The following is an 18098-nucleotide window of genomic DNA, read 5'->3' on the forward strand; positions in this document are numbered from 1 at the left end:
ATGTTTATATAAAATTAAATGAAAATATAAAAAGAATTTATACTGTATTAAAAAAATTAGTTCTTTTTATACATTTAAACAAAATTAGAAAATATTAAGTATTTCTTGCCTAATATTATTAGGATTGTTAGTGAAATTCTTTGAAATAAAACTTCTTTTTTATTCATATATATTTTCACTTCTATACTATTTCATTTCCACTTGAGAGGCCAAGTTGCCAATTCACTCCTCATACAGTCACACTGGCTGAGTAAAACCTTAGAAAATACTTTATATTTTATCACAGTTCGATTGTCGCCTAATTATTGTAGTCCCGTTGAAATCTGGCGATATTGCACTAGTTTCTTATAATTTAGCCCATAGATTATAATATTATATTCACTTTCACACGTTACTATAATGGATAAGAGAGAACCCAACATGGCATAAAAATAAAAGCGTTTTTAATGTGGGCTCCCAAACTATGTATATGATGTTAAATTATGGTGATAATAAAATATGGGAAAATTAAATATTATTTTAAAAGGATTTTGGTTTGTCCTGCAACAGGAAAAGAAAGAAGTTTCTCGCCGATACAATATTTTGTAGATCCACAATTTATGAAAAAAAGAAAAAAGAAATAGGCACGAAAAATGAATATCTATAACATGACATGGTAACTTTTTCTACAACATAACTCTTATAAAACACTATTTTAAAGTACATAAAGTTGTATCATTTTAAGTAAGAAAAAGAGATAAATTAAGAGAGAGAGAGAAAGTGGGAGAATTTTTTTTTAAAGATGTGGGTCTTACCTGTTTGTAAAAGTGAAAAGATGTAAGGTATGTCATTTAAAATGACACACTTTTTTCCCATAGAATATAATGCCATAGAATTTAAGAATTTTTCATATTACTTACTTAAATATTTTATAATGGAAAAGAGTAAAATATTTATTATATTATTCAAAAATAAATTGAATTTTTAGATTTATAATTTTTATAATTATTATATAAAATAATTTTATCTCATATTTTTATATTTAGAAATAAATATATTAAATAAATCTTTATATACTAAATTAACGTGTATTATCTTAAAAAGTAATTTAATTTTTAATTTGAAATGCATATTCTTTTGTTTTAATGTTTGATTGTGACTTAAATATAAAAATGCATATAGATTAAGCAGAATAACTTCTAAACTTGATCATAAGTTTTTCTTTTATCACGTTTTGCGTGTTATTCATAAAAAAAATAATCCAATGAACTTGAGAGTACACTTCCACGCATTTGAATTGGCCTATAAATACCTTAGTTGGCGTCCTCACAAGCCACAAGCTTCTTCTCCTACATTCAGCAAAAGTATATATATATATATATAGTGTTGATATCATCAGCAAGAAGAAGCAGCAAAGATGTTTAACATCTTCAACAAGGGCCAAAAGATCAAGGGGACTGTGGTGTTGATGGCCAAAAATGTTTTGGACTTCGACGCCATAACGTCCATTGGTAGTGGCGGTGTTACTGGCGCTGTCGATAGCATCTTCGACACTGCCACAAGCTTAGCTGGCCAACTACTTGATAGTGCCACTGCCATCTTCAGCCGTAGCGTCTCCTTGCAGTTGATCAGTGCTACCAAGACTGATGGTTTTTTTTTTTTTTTTTTTCATATATATAATTACCTTGTCATTAATTACTTAATTAATTCGGTTTTCACACTTCGAATTCGATATTAAGGAAAACAAACTCATTATCCCTTTTACTAATGGTGGTTGGTTCTTTCTCCTCTTTTAAGTTCCAAACATACATATTAAAAACAAAAATATGAATACTTTACATCAATATTAGTTATAGTCCAAAACTATTATTGGTGGGAACTGAATACGTAATTTAATACAAATTATTCAAACTCTTCATTATTAGACCAAACCTGCTACTAGACCAAATCTAGTGGCTTTTATTATAGGCTCATCTTAGTCGTTGATTATATTTATTTCTAATATAACTCTCATTCATAACATATATAATCAATAATTATTTAGATGTAAGTAGATTAGTAATTCATATTAAGTGTTTCATAGGTATATGTTGATTCCTCACTTAAAAATACATGCTTTTAAATTTTCTTTTCGTAAATGCTTTTAAATTTTCAACTTGCAATTTAGTATGCGAACTGAGCCCGCCTTATGACAACAAATAAGGTTCCCTCCCTATAATTATTATTCATAGTTTGTAGTTTGTGTGTCATGTGAAAATCTCCTTGTGATTGCCGTTCACTATTTCTATACGGACAAGTCACCGATGTAACGTATTTAAATTTGACAGTAAAATATTACTCTTTTTTATTTAAGCAACAGCTACTCAATAATAGTTTATAAATTATGCATAAAACTATTCATGCAAGTATCATTATTTTAAAGATTATTGTTCGATCACTGACTCATTCATTGGAATTTTATTTGTAGGAAGTGGAAATGGCAAACTTGGAACAGAAACCTTTTTGCAGAAACATATTCCAACGTTACCAACCTTGGGAGCAAGGAAGGATGTTTTCGAAATTTATTTCGATTGGGATAGTGATTTCGGAATACCAGGAGCATTTTACATTAAAAACTTTATGCAAGATGAGTTTTTCATTGTCAGTGTGACGCTTGAAGACATTCCAAATCATGGAACCATTTACTTTGTTTGTAACTCATGGGTTTACAACGCTAAGTATTACAAAAAGGAACGCATTTTCTTCGACAATAATGTAAGTTCTCCACCAAACAAGTAGTTATGATATTTAAATACTGTTTTTCTAAAGTTTACAAAATATATTTAGCCCATTTTTAAAATTTATTATGTGTACAATATTCCCTACTCCCAAATATATATATATATATATATATATATATATATATATATCGATTTAATCTCTACTATATGATGTAAAATTATTTCCTACACATACATAAAAGTTTATAGAGTTGATATTCTTTTTTCTTTTTTCTCTTCATATGATCTCATATAAGCCCTGCATACTTTTATGTGTGTATAGAAGATAATTTTATATATTTTCAACATGAGAAACATCAAACCTTATGTAAACAGAGTCAGATCATTATAAGTTATACACTTAATTTTGGTCGTTGATTCCACTTAAATCAAACTGCTTTAATTTTTTTAGAAATATGAGTCATTGAATACAAATAGATCAACAGTCAAGATTGAGTGTAAGACTTATTATTCTTACACCAATGTCAGTTAATGCTTTCTCTTATATGTTTATAGGGATAAATTATTTTACCTACCTTTTTTTCGTACCTACTTTGTTTATCAGTCACCAATACTCTTAAATCAGAATTTTAAGAAGAGAGAGAAATGGTAAAAATTAGTTGAGATTCTAATCTAATGGTATTGGAAAGTGGTAGACATAAAAAAAGTAAGTAACATAATATATCTCATATATATATTTAGGCAAAATTATTTCTGCAGCCGCTGCACATACAGCAAGCCATGATACGGAACCGGATCGTAGGATCCAGTACCGTATCCTAACTTCTTCTTCTACTTTTTTAAAGAAAAGCAGTGGGGCCCACTTTTCTATATTAGCTGCAGATAGCACATCTCTGCAACCGCTGTAGAAAAAGTGTCCTTATATATATATATATATTGGTTTAATGTGTGTTCTTTTAAAGGACACAAGACTTTTTATAGATGTATTACTTGTACTACATAGTTATAATATAAAAGTTGTACTTTTGCACTTCTCACGTTAGCAAGTAGCTTCTGAAGAGAGAGAAAAAAAATACAACTTTAATATTATAACTACGTACTGCTCGTAATATATAGTTATAACCGTTAAAAGGACACAATATTGTGTCCTTTAAAAGGAAAAAACTTTTTCCCATAAAAATTTCACCAAATCTTATATAAAAAATCTTGGGAAAAATGTTTATCATTTTAAATGACACAATTTATATCATTTCACTCTCACAAAGAGTGGGTCCCACCTTTATTTTTTTTGTCAACTCTCTCTCTTTCTTTATTTATCTTTTTCTCTCTCTTAAAATGACACAATTTTATATCCTTTAAAATGACACAATTTTATATCCTTTAAAATGACACACACTTTACCCAAAAATCTTATATTGCAATGAATAATAAATCTTATATCAAATCTTAACTGATAATTTTTGTGTATTTAACAATTATAATTTATTAAAAATTAATAATTAATTAATAAGAATAATCCAATATATTATCCTGTAAATGAAGAAAATCATTCATTGCATATGTTGCAGGCATATCTTCCAAATGAAACACCAGCTCCACTAGCTAAGTATAGAGCAGAAGAGTTGCAAAATTTAAGAGGAGATGGAACTGGGGAGCGCAAAGTATGGGAAAGGATCTATGATTATGATGTATATAATGATTTGGGAAATCCAGATAGCAGTGAAAACCTTGCTCGCCCTGTCCTTGGAGGGTCTAGCACCTATCCTTACCCTCGTAGGGTTAGAACCGGTAGAAAACCAACCAGGAAAGGTTAGACTTCTATATTTTAATTATGATTCAATTTAATTTATTTTTCCAATTGAACCATTGGTAATATATAATATAACCACATTCTAGTATTGCACACAATTGTATTGATAAAATGTAACTGATTTGGTATTTGTTTAGCACTAAACAGAGGTCAAGATGAGAAATAAAAAAAGGCATATGTAACTTGGTAATCTGCTTGACAAATAAGGAATCTTTTTTTTTTTTCGGCTATGGTTTATTAATTTTTGCTTTTTTGCTCACACAATTTGTGTTGTGCTTCTTTTCTGACATCTATGGTACCATTATTTGATTCTTAACAGATCCTAAGAGTGAGCAACCAGGGGAGATTTATGTTCCAAGAGATGAAAATTTTGGTCACTTGAAGTCATCAGACTTCCTTGCATATGGAATAAAATCTTTATCTCAAGACGTTTTACCTCTGTTTCAATCTTTAATTTTTGACTTGAATTTCACACCAAATGAGTTTACTAGCTTCGATGACGTGCGTGGACTCTATGAAGGTGGTATTACACTTCCTACTACTATACTCAGCCAAATTAGCCCCTTACCAGTTCTCCAAGAAATCTTCCGCACTGATGGTGAACAAGCCCTTAAGTTTCCACCACCTCAAGTAATCAAAGGTATACATCTCAATTGAACCACTTTTACTTAACATGATACTTATTAGCATCATATTCAACATCAACAAAAAATTTGTGCATTTGTTTAATAATCGAATTTGAAAAATATTTTATTATTTGGAGCAGTTAGTAAGTCTGCATGGATGACTGATGATGAATTTTCAAGAGAGATGATTGCTGGTGTAAATCCTTGCGTGATTCGCCTTCTTGAAGTATGTCCTTTTAATGTTAAATAGCTAAAACGGTGAATTTGATATGATGGCCTATAATGAACAATCATTGTTTGTCATCTTTCCTTATATTATTCTTTAATTATGGTAGGAGTTCCCACCAGTAAGCAAGCTAGATGCCACTGTCTATGGTGATCAAACTAGTACAATAACAAAAGAAAACTTGGAGACTAATCTGAATGGGGTCACAATAGATGAGGTAATGATGGAAAAGTGTTTCACTATAAAATCCAATATTAAGATTTTTTAGCATGGATTTGCACTCCATGTAGTATGTGATTCGAAGGAATGAAACAAAGTGATTGACATTAAATTTATGGAACAGGCACTTAGTGGTCTGAGATTATTCATATTAGATTACCATGACGCTTTCATGCCTTATTTGAGAAGGATAAACACAACTGCAAAGGCTTATGCCACGAGGACAATCCTGTTCTTGAAAGATGATGGGACTCTAAAGCCACTGGCCATTGAATTAAGTTTGCCACATCCAAATGGAGATCAGTTTGGTGCCGTGAGTAAAGTCATCTTGCCAGCAGATGAAGGTGTTGAAAGTACAATTTGGCTATTGGCCAAGGCTTATGTTGTTGTAAATGACTCATGCTACCACCAGCTCATGAGCCACTGGTATGAATTCTGCTAGCGAGATCTACAAACAAGTTTAGTCCTGTGTATGTAAGAAATTATCACTAATGTTTTTTCATGGGGTCACAGGTTAAATACTCATGCAGTGGTTGAGCCATTTTCCATAGCAACAAACAGGAATCTCAGTGTGCTCCACCCTATTTATAAACTTCTATATCCACACTATCGTGACACCATCAATATCAATGGACTTGCTCGGCAATCACTAATTAATGCAGGTGGCATTATAGAGCAATCATTTTTGCCTGGACCGTATTCTATTGAGATGTCTTCAGTGGCTTACAAGAATTGGGTTTTTACTGATCAAGCATTACCAGCTGATCTCATCAAGAGGTGATCCTAGTACATATATACCACTAGAAAAGAAATTAAATTTAGAATTTTCAGTTATTAGGCACTAAATGTACGAAGGTTTGAAATAAAATATTTAATAATAGAAACATGAACTTACACAATTGCGGGACTACAAAACATAAAAGTTCCTCTTTAATGATTGAAAAATTTGGAATGACTTGTTGTTAATAACAAAAAAATTTGCTTCAATGATTCAGAGGATTGGCAGTTGAGGATCCCTCTTCACCCCATGGTCTTCGCCTTGTGATAGAGGACTACCCTTATGCTGTTGATGGACTAGAGATATGGGATGCTATTAAGACATGGGTCCAAGACTATGTTTCCTTGTATTACACGACAGATGTGGCTGTTCAAAATGACACTGAACTGCAAGCTTGGTGGAAGGAAGCTGTAGAAAAGGGTCATGCTGACTTAAAAGATAAGTCATGGTGGCCTAAGTTGCAGACTCGTGAAGAGCTGATTCAATCTTGCTCTATTGTCATATGGACTGCTTCTGCTCTTCATGCAGCTGTTAATTTTGGACAATATCCTTATGGAGGTTATATCCTGAACCGTCCAACTCTTAGCAGAAGATTGATCCCAGAAAAGGGAACTCCAGAATATGATGAGATGGTGAAGAGTCCTCAAAAGGCTTATTTGAGAACAATTACACCAAAGTACCAGACCCTTGTTGACCTTTCAGTGATTGAGATATTGTCAAGGCATGCTTCTGATGAGATCTACCTAGGGGAGAGGGATAATCCAAATTGGACATCTGACACAACGGCATTACAAGCCTTCAAGAAGTTTGGAAGCAAGTTGGCAGAAATTGAGGGGAATATCACAGGGAGGAACAACAATTCAAGTCTGATAAACCGATTGGGGCCAGTTCAACTGCCCTACACTTTGCTCCTTCCTACAAGTAATGAAGGGTTGACTTTCAGAGGAATTCCCAACAGTATCTCTATCTGAAAAGAGTTTGTGGCTTCCTAATCTATTGTAAATAAACTTAGATGATATCTCTATCTAGAAAGCGTGTGGTTTCGGTATCTTTTGTAGTTACTAATAAACGTAGATGGTGCTTGTCTATGTATAGTTAATGTCTTTATGCTTGCAATATTGTATTTGGATGTTCTTGGTTTGCAACTTTGCATATAATAAAGCGTGTTTTCCCTATCAATTTGTATTTAGTACAATTTATGTTCACCAGGAGTATGTAGAAGCAGTTGTGTTTATTGTTTTTCGGAGTCTCCCAAAATATGAATATAACAATTTGAAATACAACTATTACGAATTATTATGAATACTATGGGAGTAATGTCTTTTAAATTTAACAATGCTAATTTGCTCTAATGAAGTAGTGTGTAATTTGGGCTGTACATGGGGAATGTTGCATGGAGGAAGGGAGAATTCATTCACCAGAAAGTTTTGATGAGCAAAAACGCCAAATTAAAAAGAAAAAAATCCTGTAAATATATTAAGCTGAAAAGCTTATCTCAACAGCATAATTTGACTTAAGTTTGGACTATAGTGGATTGTATGGAAAATACAAAAGAGGTTGTTTGGACTTTGGACTAGAGTGATTGGAAGGAAGAGCTATTCACTTGATCATTCTGTAGTTTCATCTGTTCAGTGAAAGACAGAGGAAATGTAGATCAATGTTTTATAGTTTTTTCAATTACCTTTCTCTGTTAGTTTATACCTTTTAACTATAGCAATAAGACATTCCATATATACAAGAGTGTCCTAGACAAATACTCATACAGACAGAATCCATCCACATATCCAATAACAAATTTCCAGAACTTCCTTCCTCTTCATGCTAAGTTGCTCACTAAAAATATTGCTTGTTAACCCAACAAAATTACAACTAGCAGCACCTTTTCCAGTCCCTTGACGCAAGAACACTCCACATGTATGTCAGTAGTCAATTATTCACTTGTAAACTCAACTCAATACAATAACCAATAATTGCTTTTTCTTTTCCTTTTTTCTCTGATATTACGGTAATAAAAGCGGAGCAAGCTTCAAACAACCCCAAATCAAAAGTACCAACTTTGAATCATCAAAACTATTAACAATAATAATAATAAATAAACACATAAAACAGTAGAATTTGAATTGTGGAAACGAACCAAAACCCCTCAAATAATCTAATTTGTATGCAAAATTATCTATGTATTACTTGAAAAATCGCGGAGGGAAAAGTTATTTTACAAACACAAACACAAACACACACACAGACAGTTGTGTTTGACAGCATCAACAATCGAAACACATAATCCTCATTTGCAATTGAAGAAAGAAACATAACAACAACTAAGGAAGAAAAGAAGAGAGAGAAAATTTACCTTAGTAAGTTGAGGCCTCGAGGAAATCCTAACCGCAGAGAGGAGATTAGATGAGAGGTTGAGATTTCTTTTATTATTTTCCTTACGCCAAACTTTAAAAATTTAGTTCAATTGCTCAAAATTTTATGAAAAATAATGCCTTGAAAAATCTATAGGACTAATTTAAGTTTTGAAAATTTTACTAATATTTTTTAAATTTTAGTTGTAATTCATTGAGATAAATCTTGAAATAAAATGTTAATATGAAATTAAGTGATGAATATAAAAAAAATATTCACATAACATTTGTATTAAAAAATTTAAATTTTTAAAAAATATAATAAAATTTCTTATCTAATATTATTTGGACGGTTGTTAGTAAAATTCTTAAAAAAATGACTTTTTGTTTTATACATCTATGATCTATTCTTGATTCCTTTCTCTTATATTTCATTTGCACTTGCAAGGCCATGGCCCGGTTGCCCACGTGGTCCTCATACGACTCTATTGTGGCACAGTAGAACTCTATGAAATACTCACGGGAAGAGTGTGTGTCATTTTTTTTTTTTTTTTGATAACATTAAGTGGCGAAGTCTCAGTGTGTGTCATTTTAAAGGATGTAAAGTTGTGTCATTTTAAGATAAATAAAGAAGTAGAGAGAGTTGACAAAAAAATATAAAGGTGTGAGTCTCATCTCTTTACGAGAGTGAAAAGGTATAAGTTGTGTCATCTAAGTGAAAAGATATAAGTTATGTCATTTAAAAGGATAAACAATTTTTTCAATACTTGAGAAAAATATTTTTACTCTTAAATGACACAACTTATATTTTTTCACTCTCGTAAAGAGACGAGACTCACACCTTTATATTTTTTTGTTCACTCTCTCTCCTTCTTAATCTATCTATTTCTCTCATTTAAATAATACAATTTTATATCATTTAAAATGATACACAATTTTCCTATACTTGTTACCACGTTTTCACTGCGGCCTATTTATTGTACTCAGGGCGAAAATCTGGTCCTCGGTAAAAACCGGAAATGTCCGTAAGAACCCAAACACAGATAACATGACATATATTATATAATATTCACTTCACGCGTTAATATGATGGATAAGACTAAGGAGAGCCCAACTTCCAAGAAATATAAATGCCTTTTTTTTTTTATGTGGGCTCCTAAACTATTTATAAAATATATATAATGGATATAATCAAATAGAATAAAAAATTATTATATTACTTATTTAAATATTTTATAACTTAACAGAGTAACTTTTTTATTATATTATTTAAAAATAAACAGAGTGTATAATTTTAGTATTACTATATAAAATAATTTCATCTCAATTTTTTATATTAAAAAATAAATGTATACTGAATATACCTTTGTACATTAAATTAACTCATATTGTCTTCAAAATGATTTAATCTCTTAGTTTATCTTTTTCTTTTCTTTTTTAAATGACATTCGTACCTTCTTTTTGAATTTTAAATGTATATTCTTTTACATTATATATATATATAATTATATTTTTAAATTATGTTTATTTATATATTATTTATTTTATTTTTACTCAAATATAAAAAAACATACATTATACGGAATAAGCTGTACTAACTTCAATATGATTTTTTCATGACACGCTTTGCATGTGGAGTTAACTCCTCTATTAAAAAATAGCCTTCTGAACTTGTGAGTAATGCTTGTAGCGCATTTATAATTATCCCTTGGCCTATAAATACCTTACTTGGGTTTCTCACAAGCCACAAGCTTCTCTTACATTACATTTTACCAAAAGAGAATAGTATAGTGTTGATAGCATCAAGCAGCAAAGATGTTTGGCATCTTAAACAAGGGCCAAAAGGTCAAGGGGACTGTGGTGTTTATGCCCAAGAATGTCTTGGACTTCAACGCCATAACCTCCGTTGCTAGTGGCGGTGTTACCGGCGCTGTCGGTGGCATCTTCGGCATGGCCAGCGGCGTAGCTGGTCAAGTAGTTGATGGTGCCACTTCCATCTTTAGCCGTAGCGTCTCCCTTCAGTTGATCAGTGCTACCAAGACTGATGGTTTGTTCTCTCTTCCTCCAAATTTTACATTTCATTCTCTTCTTTTTCTCAAGTTCTAAACAAACTTATTAAAATTATAACTTTGCTTAATTTTAATATTACTGTAATATTGAAGACTCGTGAGTCATGACACCACTTATTAAAACAAGGGTCCAGTGTCCAATCACGTTACATAAAGTTTTGTTTCAGTAATTTTTTTTATAATTATATATTTCAAAAAAAATATAATTATAATATTAAAATTTTTTTTTTCTTTTTTTTTTATCTTAGTCGACAAGTTTATGAAAAATTTATAAAAAAGAAAAAAATATAATTTTAATATTATAATTATATATTCTTTAAAATATATAATTATAAGAATGTAACTGGATAAAATCTTATTATATTCTATCAACAATAAACCCTTAAAATATATGTTTTTAATAATGTTAAGACAAATGATAATGTTAAAAAATATATGCTTTTAAAATTTTCAATTATGAGAAGTGAGCCCCACCTTAAGACAAATGATATTATTCCATATGGGTCGTGTGACTCGTGCGTCGCGTGGAAGTGTCCTTGTGATTGCTGTAAAATAATTGTATACAGACAAATGATAGATGTAAGTATGTAACAGAGAATATTACTTTTTTTTTAATTTATTTCAGCAACACTGAAGCTATTATTCACTAATAGTTTATAAATTATGCATTAAAATATTCATGTTTGAAAAAAAGTATTGTTGGACTAGAGACTCAATTTTTGGTTATTTTATTTGTAGCAAGTGGAAAAGGGAAAATTGGAAAGGAAACCTTTTTGCAGAAACATCTTCCAACGTTACCAACATTGGGGGCAGGCCAGGATGCATTCGATATTTTCTTTGATTGGGATGCTGATTTCGGAATACCAGGAGCATTTTACATTAAAAACTATATGCAAGGTGGAGAGTTCTTCCTTGTCAGTGTAACACTTGAAGACATACCAAATCATGGAACCATTCACTTTGTTTGTAACTCATGGGTTTACAACTCAAAGAATTACAAGAAGGATCGCATTTTCTTTGACAGTAATGTAAGCTCTTAATTAACCAAGCAACTAGTTATGAAATTTAACTACTATTTTTCTAACCTTAACAAAATTTACCACCATTTTATATGTGTACAATTTTCACTAGTTCCAACCATTTTTTTTTTCCATGCTGGAAATGAGAAAAATCATTACATATATTGTAGGCATTTCTTCCAAGTGAAACACCAGCTGCACTAGTTAAGTACAGAGAAGAAGAGTTGCAGAACTTAAGAGGAGATGGAACTGGGGTGCGCAAGGAATGGGAAAGGATCTATGATTATGATGTCTACAATGATTTGGGCAATCCAGATAGTGGTGACAAACTTGCTCGTCCAATCCTTGGAGGGTCTAGCACCTATCCCTACCCTCGCAGGGTTAGAACCGGTAGAAAATTTACCAGGAAAGGTTAGACTTCTATTTTTTAATTCTGATTCCTTTTCTTTTTTTTCCCCAATTCTTCTATTGGTAATATATAACCAATGTAGTATTGTACCATAATTGTATAAATAAAATGTAACAGATTTGGTAATGTTTTTTTAAGCACTAAGCAGAAGTCAAGATGTGAAAAAAAGGCATATATTACTTTTTTTTGTTATAAAATTGTGTAATTTACTAATCGGCTTAACAAAAAAGGATTCTTTTTTTTTTTTCTATTGGATATGGTTTATCAATATATCTAATCTACTATTATTTGAATCTTAACAGATCCCAAAAGTGAGCAACCAGGCACAGTTTATGTTCCAAGAGATGAAAATTTCGGTCACTTGAAGTCTTCAGACTTCCTTACATATGGAATAAAATCTTTGTCTCAAAACGTGTTACCTTTGTTTCAATCTGTGATTTTTGATTTGAATTTCACACCGAATGAGTTTGATAGCTTCGATGAAGTGCGTGGACTCTATGAAGGTGGAATTAAGCTTCCTACTGATGTACTCAGCCAAATTAGCCCATTACCTGTCCTTAAGGAAATCTTCCGGACTGATGGTGAACAAGTCCTCAAATTCCCACCACCCCATGTAATCAAAGGTGCACATTTTAATCGAGCCACCTTTGCTTAACATGACACTTATTAACATCATATTCAATAGCTACAAAAACGCTTGCATTTGTTGAATTAATACAATTTGACAATTATTATATTAATTTGAGCAGTTACTAAGTCTGCATGGATGACTGATGAAGAATTTGGAAGAGAGATGCTTGCTGGTGTAAATCCTTGTGTAATTCAGCTACTTCAAGTAAGTTCAAATGTTTTAATGTTATAGAGCTCAAACTTTGAATTTTGTTGTCAATGTTAAATTATTAATTTGATGGCCTAAAACCAAGGGTCACTATTTGTCATTTTTCCTTATATTATTCTTTAATAATGGCAGGAGTTCCCACCACGAAGCCAGCTAGATGCCACAGTCTACGGTGATCAAACTAGTACAATAACAAAAGAAAACTTGGAGACTAACCTAGATGGGGTCACAGTAGAAGAGGTAATGATGTGAATGTGTTTCACTGTAAAATATTATATTAAGATTTTCTACTATAGCTGGAAGCTACGATGAAACTAAGTGATTGAAATTAAATTTATGGAACAGGCACTTAGTGGTCAGAGATTACTCATATTAGATTACCATGACGCATTCATGCCGTATTTGAGAAAGATAAACACAATTGCAAAGGCTTATGCCACAAGGACAATCCTGTTCTTGAAAGATGATGGGACTCTAAAGCCATTGGCCATTGAATTAAGTTTGCCTCATCCTGATGGAGATCAATTTGGTGCAGATAGTAAAGTCATCTTACCTGCGGACCAAGGTGTTGAAAGCACAATTTGGCTGTTGGCCAAGGCTCATGTAATTGTAAATGATTCTTGCTATCACCAACTCATGAGCCACTGGTATGAACTCCTCTAGTGAAATCTACAAACAAGTTTAGTCTATGTATGTATGAAATGATTATTAATCTTTTTTCATGGGGTCGCAGGTTAAATACTCATGCAGTGGTTGAGCCATTTATCATAGCAACAAATAGGCATCTCAGTGTGCTTCACCCTATTCATAAACTTCTATTTCCTCACTATCGTGACACCATCAATATCAATGGACTTGCTCGCAATTCACTAATTAATGCAGGTGGCATTATAGAGCAATCATTTTTGCCCGGACCCTATTCTGTTGAGATGTCTTCAACTGTTTACAAGAATTGGGTTTTTACTGATCAAGCATTACCTGCTGATCTCATCAAGAGGTAATCTTTATGAATCTACACCACTAGAAAAAAATAATATAATAACTAAATTTATGATTTTTCAGTTATTATAGGCATTAAAAGTTTTGAAATATAATATTTTATAATTGAAACAGTAACACCAAATTTTTATTCAATTATAGGACTCTAAAAAGAAAAAACAATTTCTTTAATGATTGTAATAATTAAGAGTGACTTGCTATTAATAACAAATATTTTTGCTTAATTCAGAGGATTGGCAGTTGAGGATCCTTCTTCACCACATGGTCTTCGCCTTGTGATAGAGGATTACCCTTATGCTGTTGATGGACTAGAGATATGGGATGCCATTAAGACATGGGTCCAAGACTATGTATCCTTGTATTACACAACAGATGTGGCTGTACAAAAAGACTCTGAACTGCAAGCATGGTGGAAAGAAGCTGTAGAAAAGGGTCATGCTGACTTAAAAGATAAGCCATGGTGGCCTAAGTTGCAAACTCTTGAAGAGCTGATTCAATCTTGCTCTATTATCATATGGACTGCTTCTGCTCTTCATGCAGCTGTTAATTTTGGACAATACCCTTATGGAGGTTATATCCTGAACCGTCCAACTATTACCAGAAGATTCATCCCAGAAAAGGGAACTCCAGAATATGATGAGATGGTGAAAAGTCCTCAAAAGGCTTATTTGAGAACAATCACACCCAAGTACCAGACCCTTGTTGACCTTTCAGTGATTGAGATATTGTCAAGGCATGCTTCTGATGAGGTCTACCTTGGGGAGAGGGATAATCCAAATTGGACATCAGATACAAAGGCTTTACAAGCCTTCAAGAAGTTTGGAAGCAAGTTGGCAGAAATTGAGGGAAAAATCAAAGGGAGAAACAACAATTCAAGTCTGAGAAACCGATATGGGCCAATTCAGCTGCCTTACACTTTGCTCGCTCCTTCAAGTGATGAAGGGTTGACTTTTAGAGGAATTCCCAACAGTATCTCTATCTAAAAAGTGTGTGGTTTCCTTATTTATTGTACTTTCTAATGACATAGATGATGTTTGTCTATGTATAATTATTGTCTGTATGTTTGTACTATTGTGTTTGGATGCTCTTGCTTTACCAATAATAAAGAGTGTTTTTTCTGTTAGTTTCTCTTGAGTTCAAGTTCTGTTCTCCAGTGGTATGTAGAATCCGTTACCTTTATTGTTTTTCTGAAAAACCCAATTATGAATATACAAAAGTGAAATCTCTTTGTACTAATAAGATGAAAAAAAGTGAAATCTCTATATGTTACAACTATAAGGAACCATCATAAAGGGTATGAGCTTATGACTTTCAAATTTGACAATGCTAATATAATTTGGCTTATATTGCTTGATGAACAAAGCTATCTAATTTTTATGTCAACTTAGTCTATCAGTTTCAAAAATGCTTATTATTTAAAAAATTTGTAAAAGGATTAAAAAATTATTAAATTTTTCGATTTTAAAAATATGTGATTACATTTGACTTGATGTTACTCACTCTATTAAAGCATTTATATCAAGGTACAATACAAGCATAATAATTAGTATTATTAGAACCGAATTAGTTCGACCGATTGAACCGAATCATTAATCGGTTCGGTCAATGGATTGGCTATATATGCAATCTGGTTAAGAATGGTGAATTAGCCATAAACTGAATTCAATCCAATGTTATAAAAATAGGACCGATCTAGTCGGGTTGACTCGGAAACCGGTGAACCGATCATGTAATCGGTCCGATTTTCATATTGGACCGGCCATGTTACAAAACTGGTGTGACTCGGTGCGACCCGGTCGGTTTTCGCAAATACCGGTGACCCGGTCGGTTCAACCAGTGTGACCCGGCCCGATTTGCAAAAAAAAAAAAAAAACTAATTTATTCTCATCAATTGATTTCTTCCTTTTTTTGACTCTCAAACATAAATGATTTGTTTTCTTTTGAAATATTTGAGCGATTTGTAACTTATTAATTTACATAGATTATACACTTACAAAACTAATATTATCTTGATTATGCAATATGTAGGGAATTTTGATTTGATTTATAGTTAGATATGTCGTTTACTGAACCTGAAACATTAGTATAACAAATATTATATGTTTGATTACTTTTTTTTGTTGGACAATGATATGTAATTTATTATTTTTCGGGAGAGGTTATAGTTACTACCTCTTATTATCAAATTTTAACCATTGATTTTCGTTAATCTAACGGTAATAATTTATTAAGTCATACTTATTAATTAATTATTAATTTTCAATAAATTATAACTGTTGGATTGGCAAAAATCAACGGTTAAGATTTGGTATTAAGAGGTAGTAAGAAAAAGAGGTAGCAAGTATAACTTTTTCCTTATTTTTCATATTAAAATATTTAAAATTGGTATATTTTTGTACAAATATTTAAGTATATTTATAAATTTTTTAATATAAATTATAAATTTACATATATTTATCGGGTCATGCAGTTGAATCAGTGTTCTATTAGTTAAACCAATGACCTAGTACCCCGACCGATTCGATAACGGGAAATAACATTGATTCAATCAAAGCAAACTCGATAGGATTTTTTTGGTTGAATTTGTTATTGATATTCGTGCCAAAATATTTCATCACAATTGGAGCCGGTCAAACTTGGACATAAGGAGAAGAAAGTAAAATGCTAACCATTAAGTCATGTAATTTTAGTTGACATATTACCTTTATATGTATTAGATATTTTTATATAGATGCAATTTAAACTGTTCAATTAGTGATTTGACCCGGTACCCAACCGAGTTCATGATTGGAATAGTTTTAAGTGTTCAAGTTTTTTTTATGTTGTAAGATAGTAGGAGAAAAAAAAATATAAATAAATTAAATGTGAGTCCTATATTTTATATTAAAAAAAATTAATTGACACAAAAAATAAATTTGTGTAGGAAAAGATTTTACTCTCCTGTAACACAGGAGAGTATTATTTTCGTAGTTTTAATAACACAACATAAGTGTTTAATTCAAATTATTATTTTTATTATTGTTTATTGTTTGATGACTAGTGCATGTAATTAAAATTTTTGTAATATAGTGCTAAATACAAAACAAAATAACGCAAAACTTATGATAACATTCTTTGTGCTATGCATTATTCAAAGTTAAGAAAATAAAATAATATGAGTTATGGGTTTTTTTTTTCTTTTTGTAATATAGACAAAAAAAATTCATCTAGCTAGTAAAAATTTTGAGTTTATCCAAACTTTAATTTTTTTAATAAAAATTTTATTATGCTAACTTTTAATTCAACGGTATATTTTGAGATAAGTTTATTAAATATGTAACAGTGATTATTACGTACACACACATATATTACGTACACATATATAAACGTGTCTCTCCTCTCTTTTTTCATTCTATATAATCTCTTATTTTTTAAGAAATTAAACAAACTCGTCTCATTTCATTTTTTATTTGAGAGGATTGTAGATTAAAATATAAATTTAAATAATTTTTTTAATTTTCTATAAAATAAAATGAAACAAACTATATTATGTAAAACAACTAATCTAGAAAACGGAACTAACAAATTGTTCTTTAACATTTTTTTGGCGTTCGATGAATCAAGCTATACAATAATGCAGGATGGATATCCTTTCATATGTAAATTGTTTAATCAACGCGTGACTCGCGTGTAAAGTATAATATTTTCTTTAGTGGATCGAGGAAAATAATAATACGTAATTAATTAATAACGAAGCATAATTTTGGTCTTTGTAAAATTTTTTTAATACAAAGCCTAGTAACTTAAAAGAGTAATTTCTCTAATCTCAGTGCATAACTGCCCACGACGATAAGAAGAAGGGTCATTTGTAAAGGAAAGGAAAGGAAAGAACAACACAGCTTTTAGCTAGAATTGAGATGGACGACATCAAGTTTCAAGAATGGAATAAGTAATTCTATCTATATGTTTTTTATTCACCTTACTTGTAAATTTGATAAAGGAGTAGAGAGAAATGATAAAGGAAATTATAAATTTGATTTACTTTAAATTTTGTTTTTCAATTCAACAAAGGGACCGGA

General features: G+C 31.2%; 1 protein-coding gene across 1 annotated transcript; it reads left to right on the forward strand.

Annotated features, from left to right (window-relative positions):
* The first annotated feature begins 1396 nt into the window (after window positions 1–1396).
* On the forward strand, window positions 1397–15023 carry LOC133304241 (uncharacterized). The gene is made up of 18 exons (XM_061504249.1): window positions 1397–1628; window positions 2447–2733; window positions 4268–4508; window positions 4829–5149; window positions 5276–5361; window positions 5471–5578; window positions 5705–6006; window positions 6094–6357; window positions 6576–7315; window positions 10517–10753; window positions 11514–11803; window positions 11965–12205; window positions 12506–12826; window positions 12953–13038; window positions 13174–13281; window positions 13387–13688; window positions 13775–14038; window positions 14270–15023. Exons 1-18 carry the CDS (start codon window positions 1397–1399, stop codon window positions 15021–15023), a joined length of 5184 nt encoding a protein of 1727 aa, XP_061360233.1.
* The last annotated feature ends 3075 nt before the right edge of the window (window positions 15024–18098 follow it).

The sequence above is a fragment of the Gastrolobium bilobum genome, unplaced genomic scaffold (assembly GCF_033153095.1).
Source record: "Gastrolobium bilobum isolate Gb01-03AN ecotype WA unplaced genomic scaffold, APGP_CSIRO_Gbil_v1 utg5599, whole genome shotgun sequence".
Lineage (NCBI taxonomy): Eukaryota > Viridiplantae > Streptophyta > Magnoliopsida > Fabales > Fabaceae > Gastrolobium > Gastrolobium bilobum.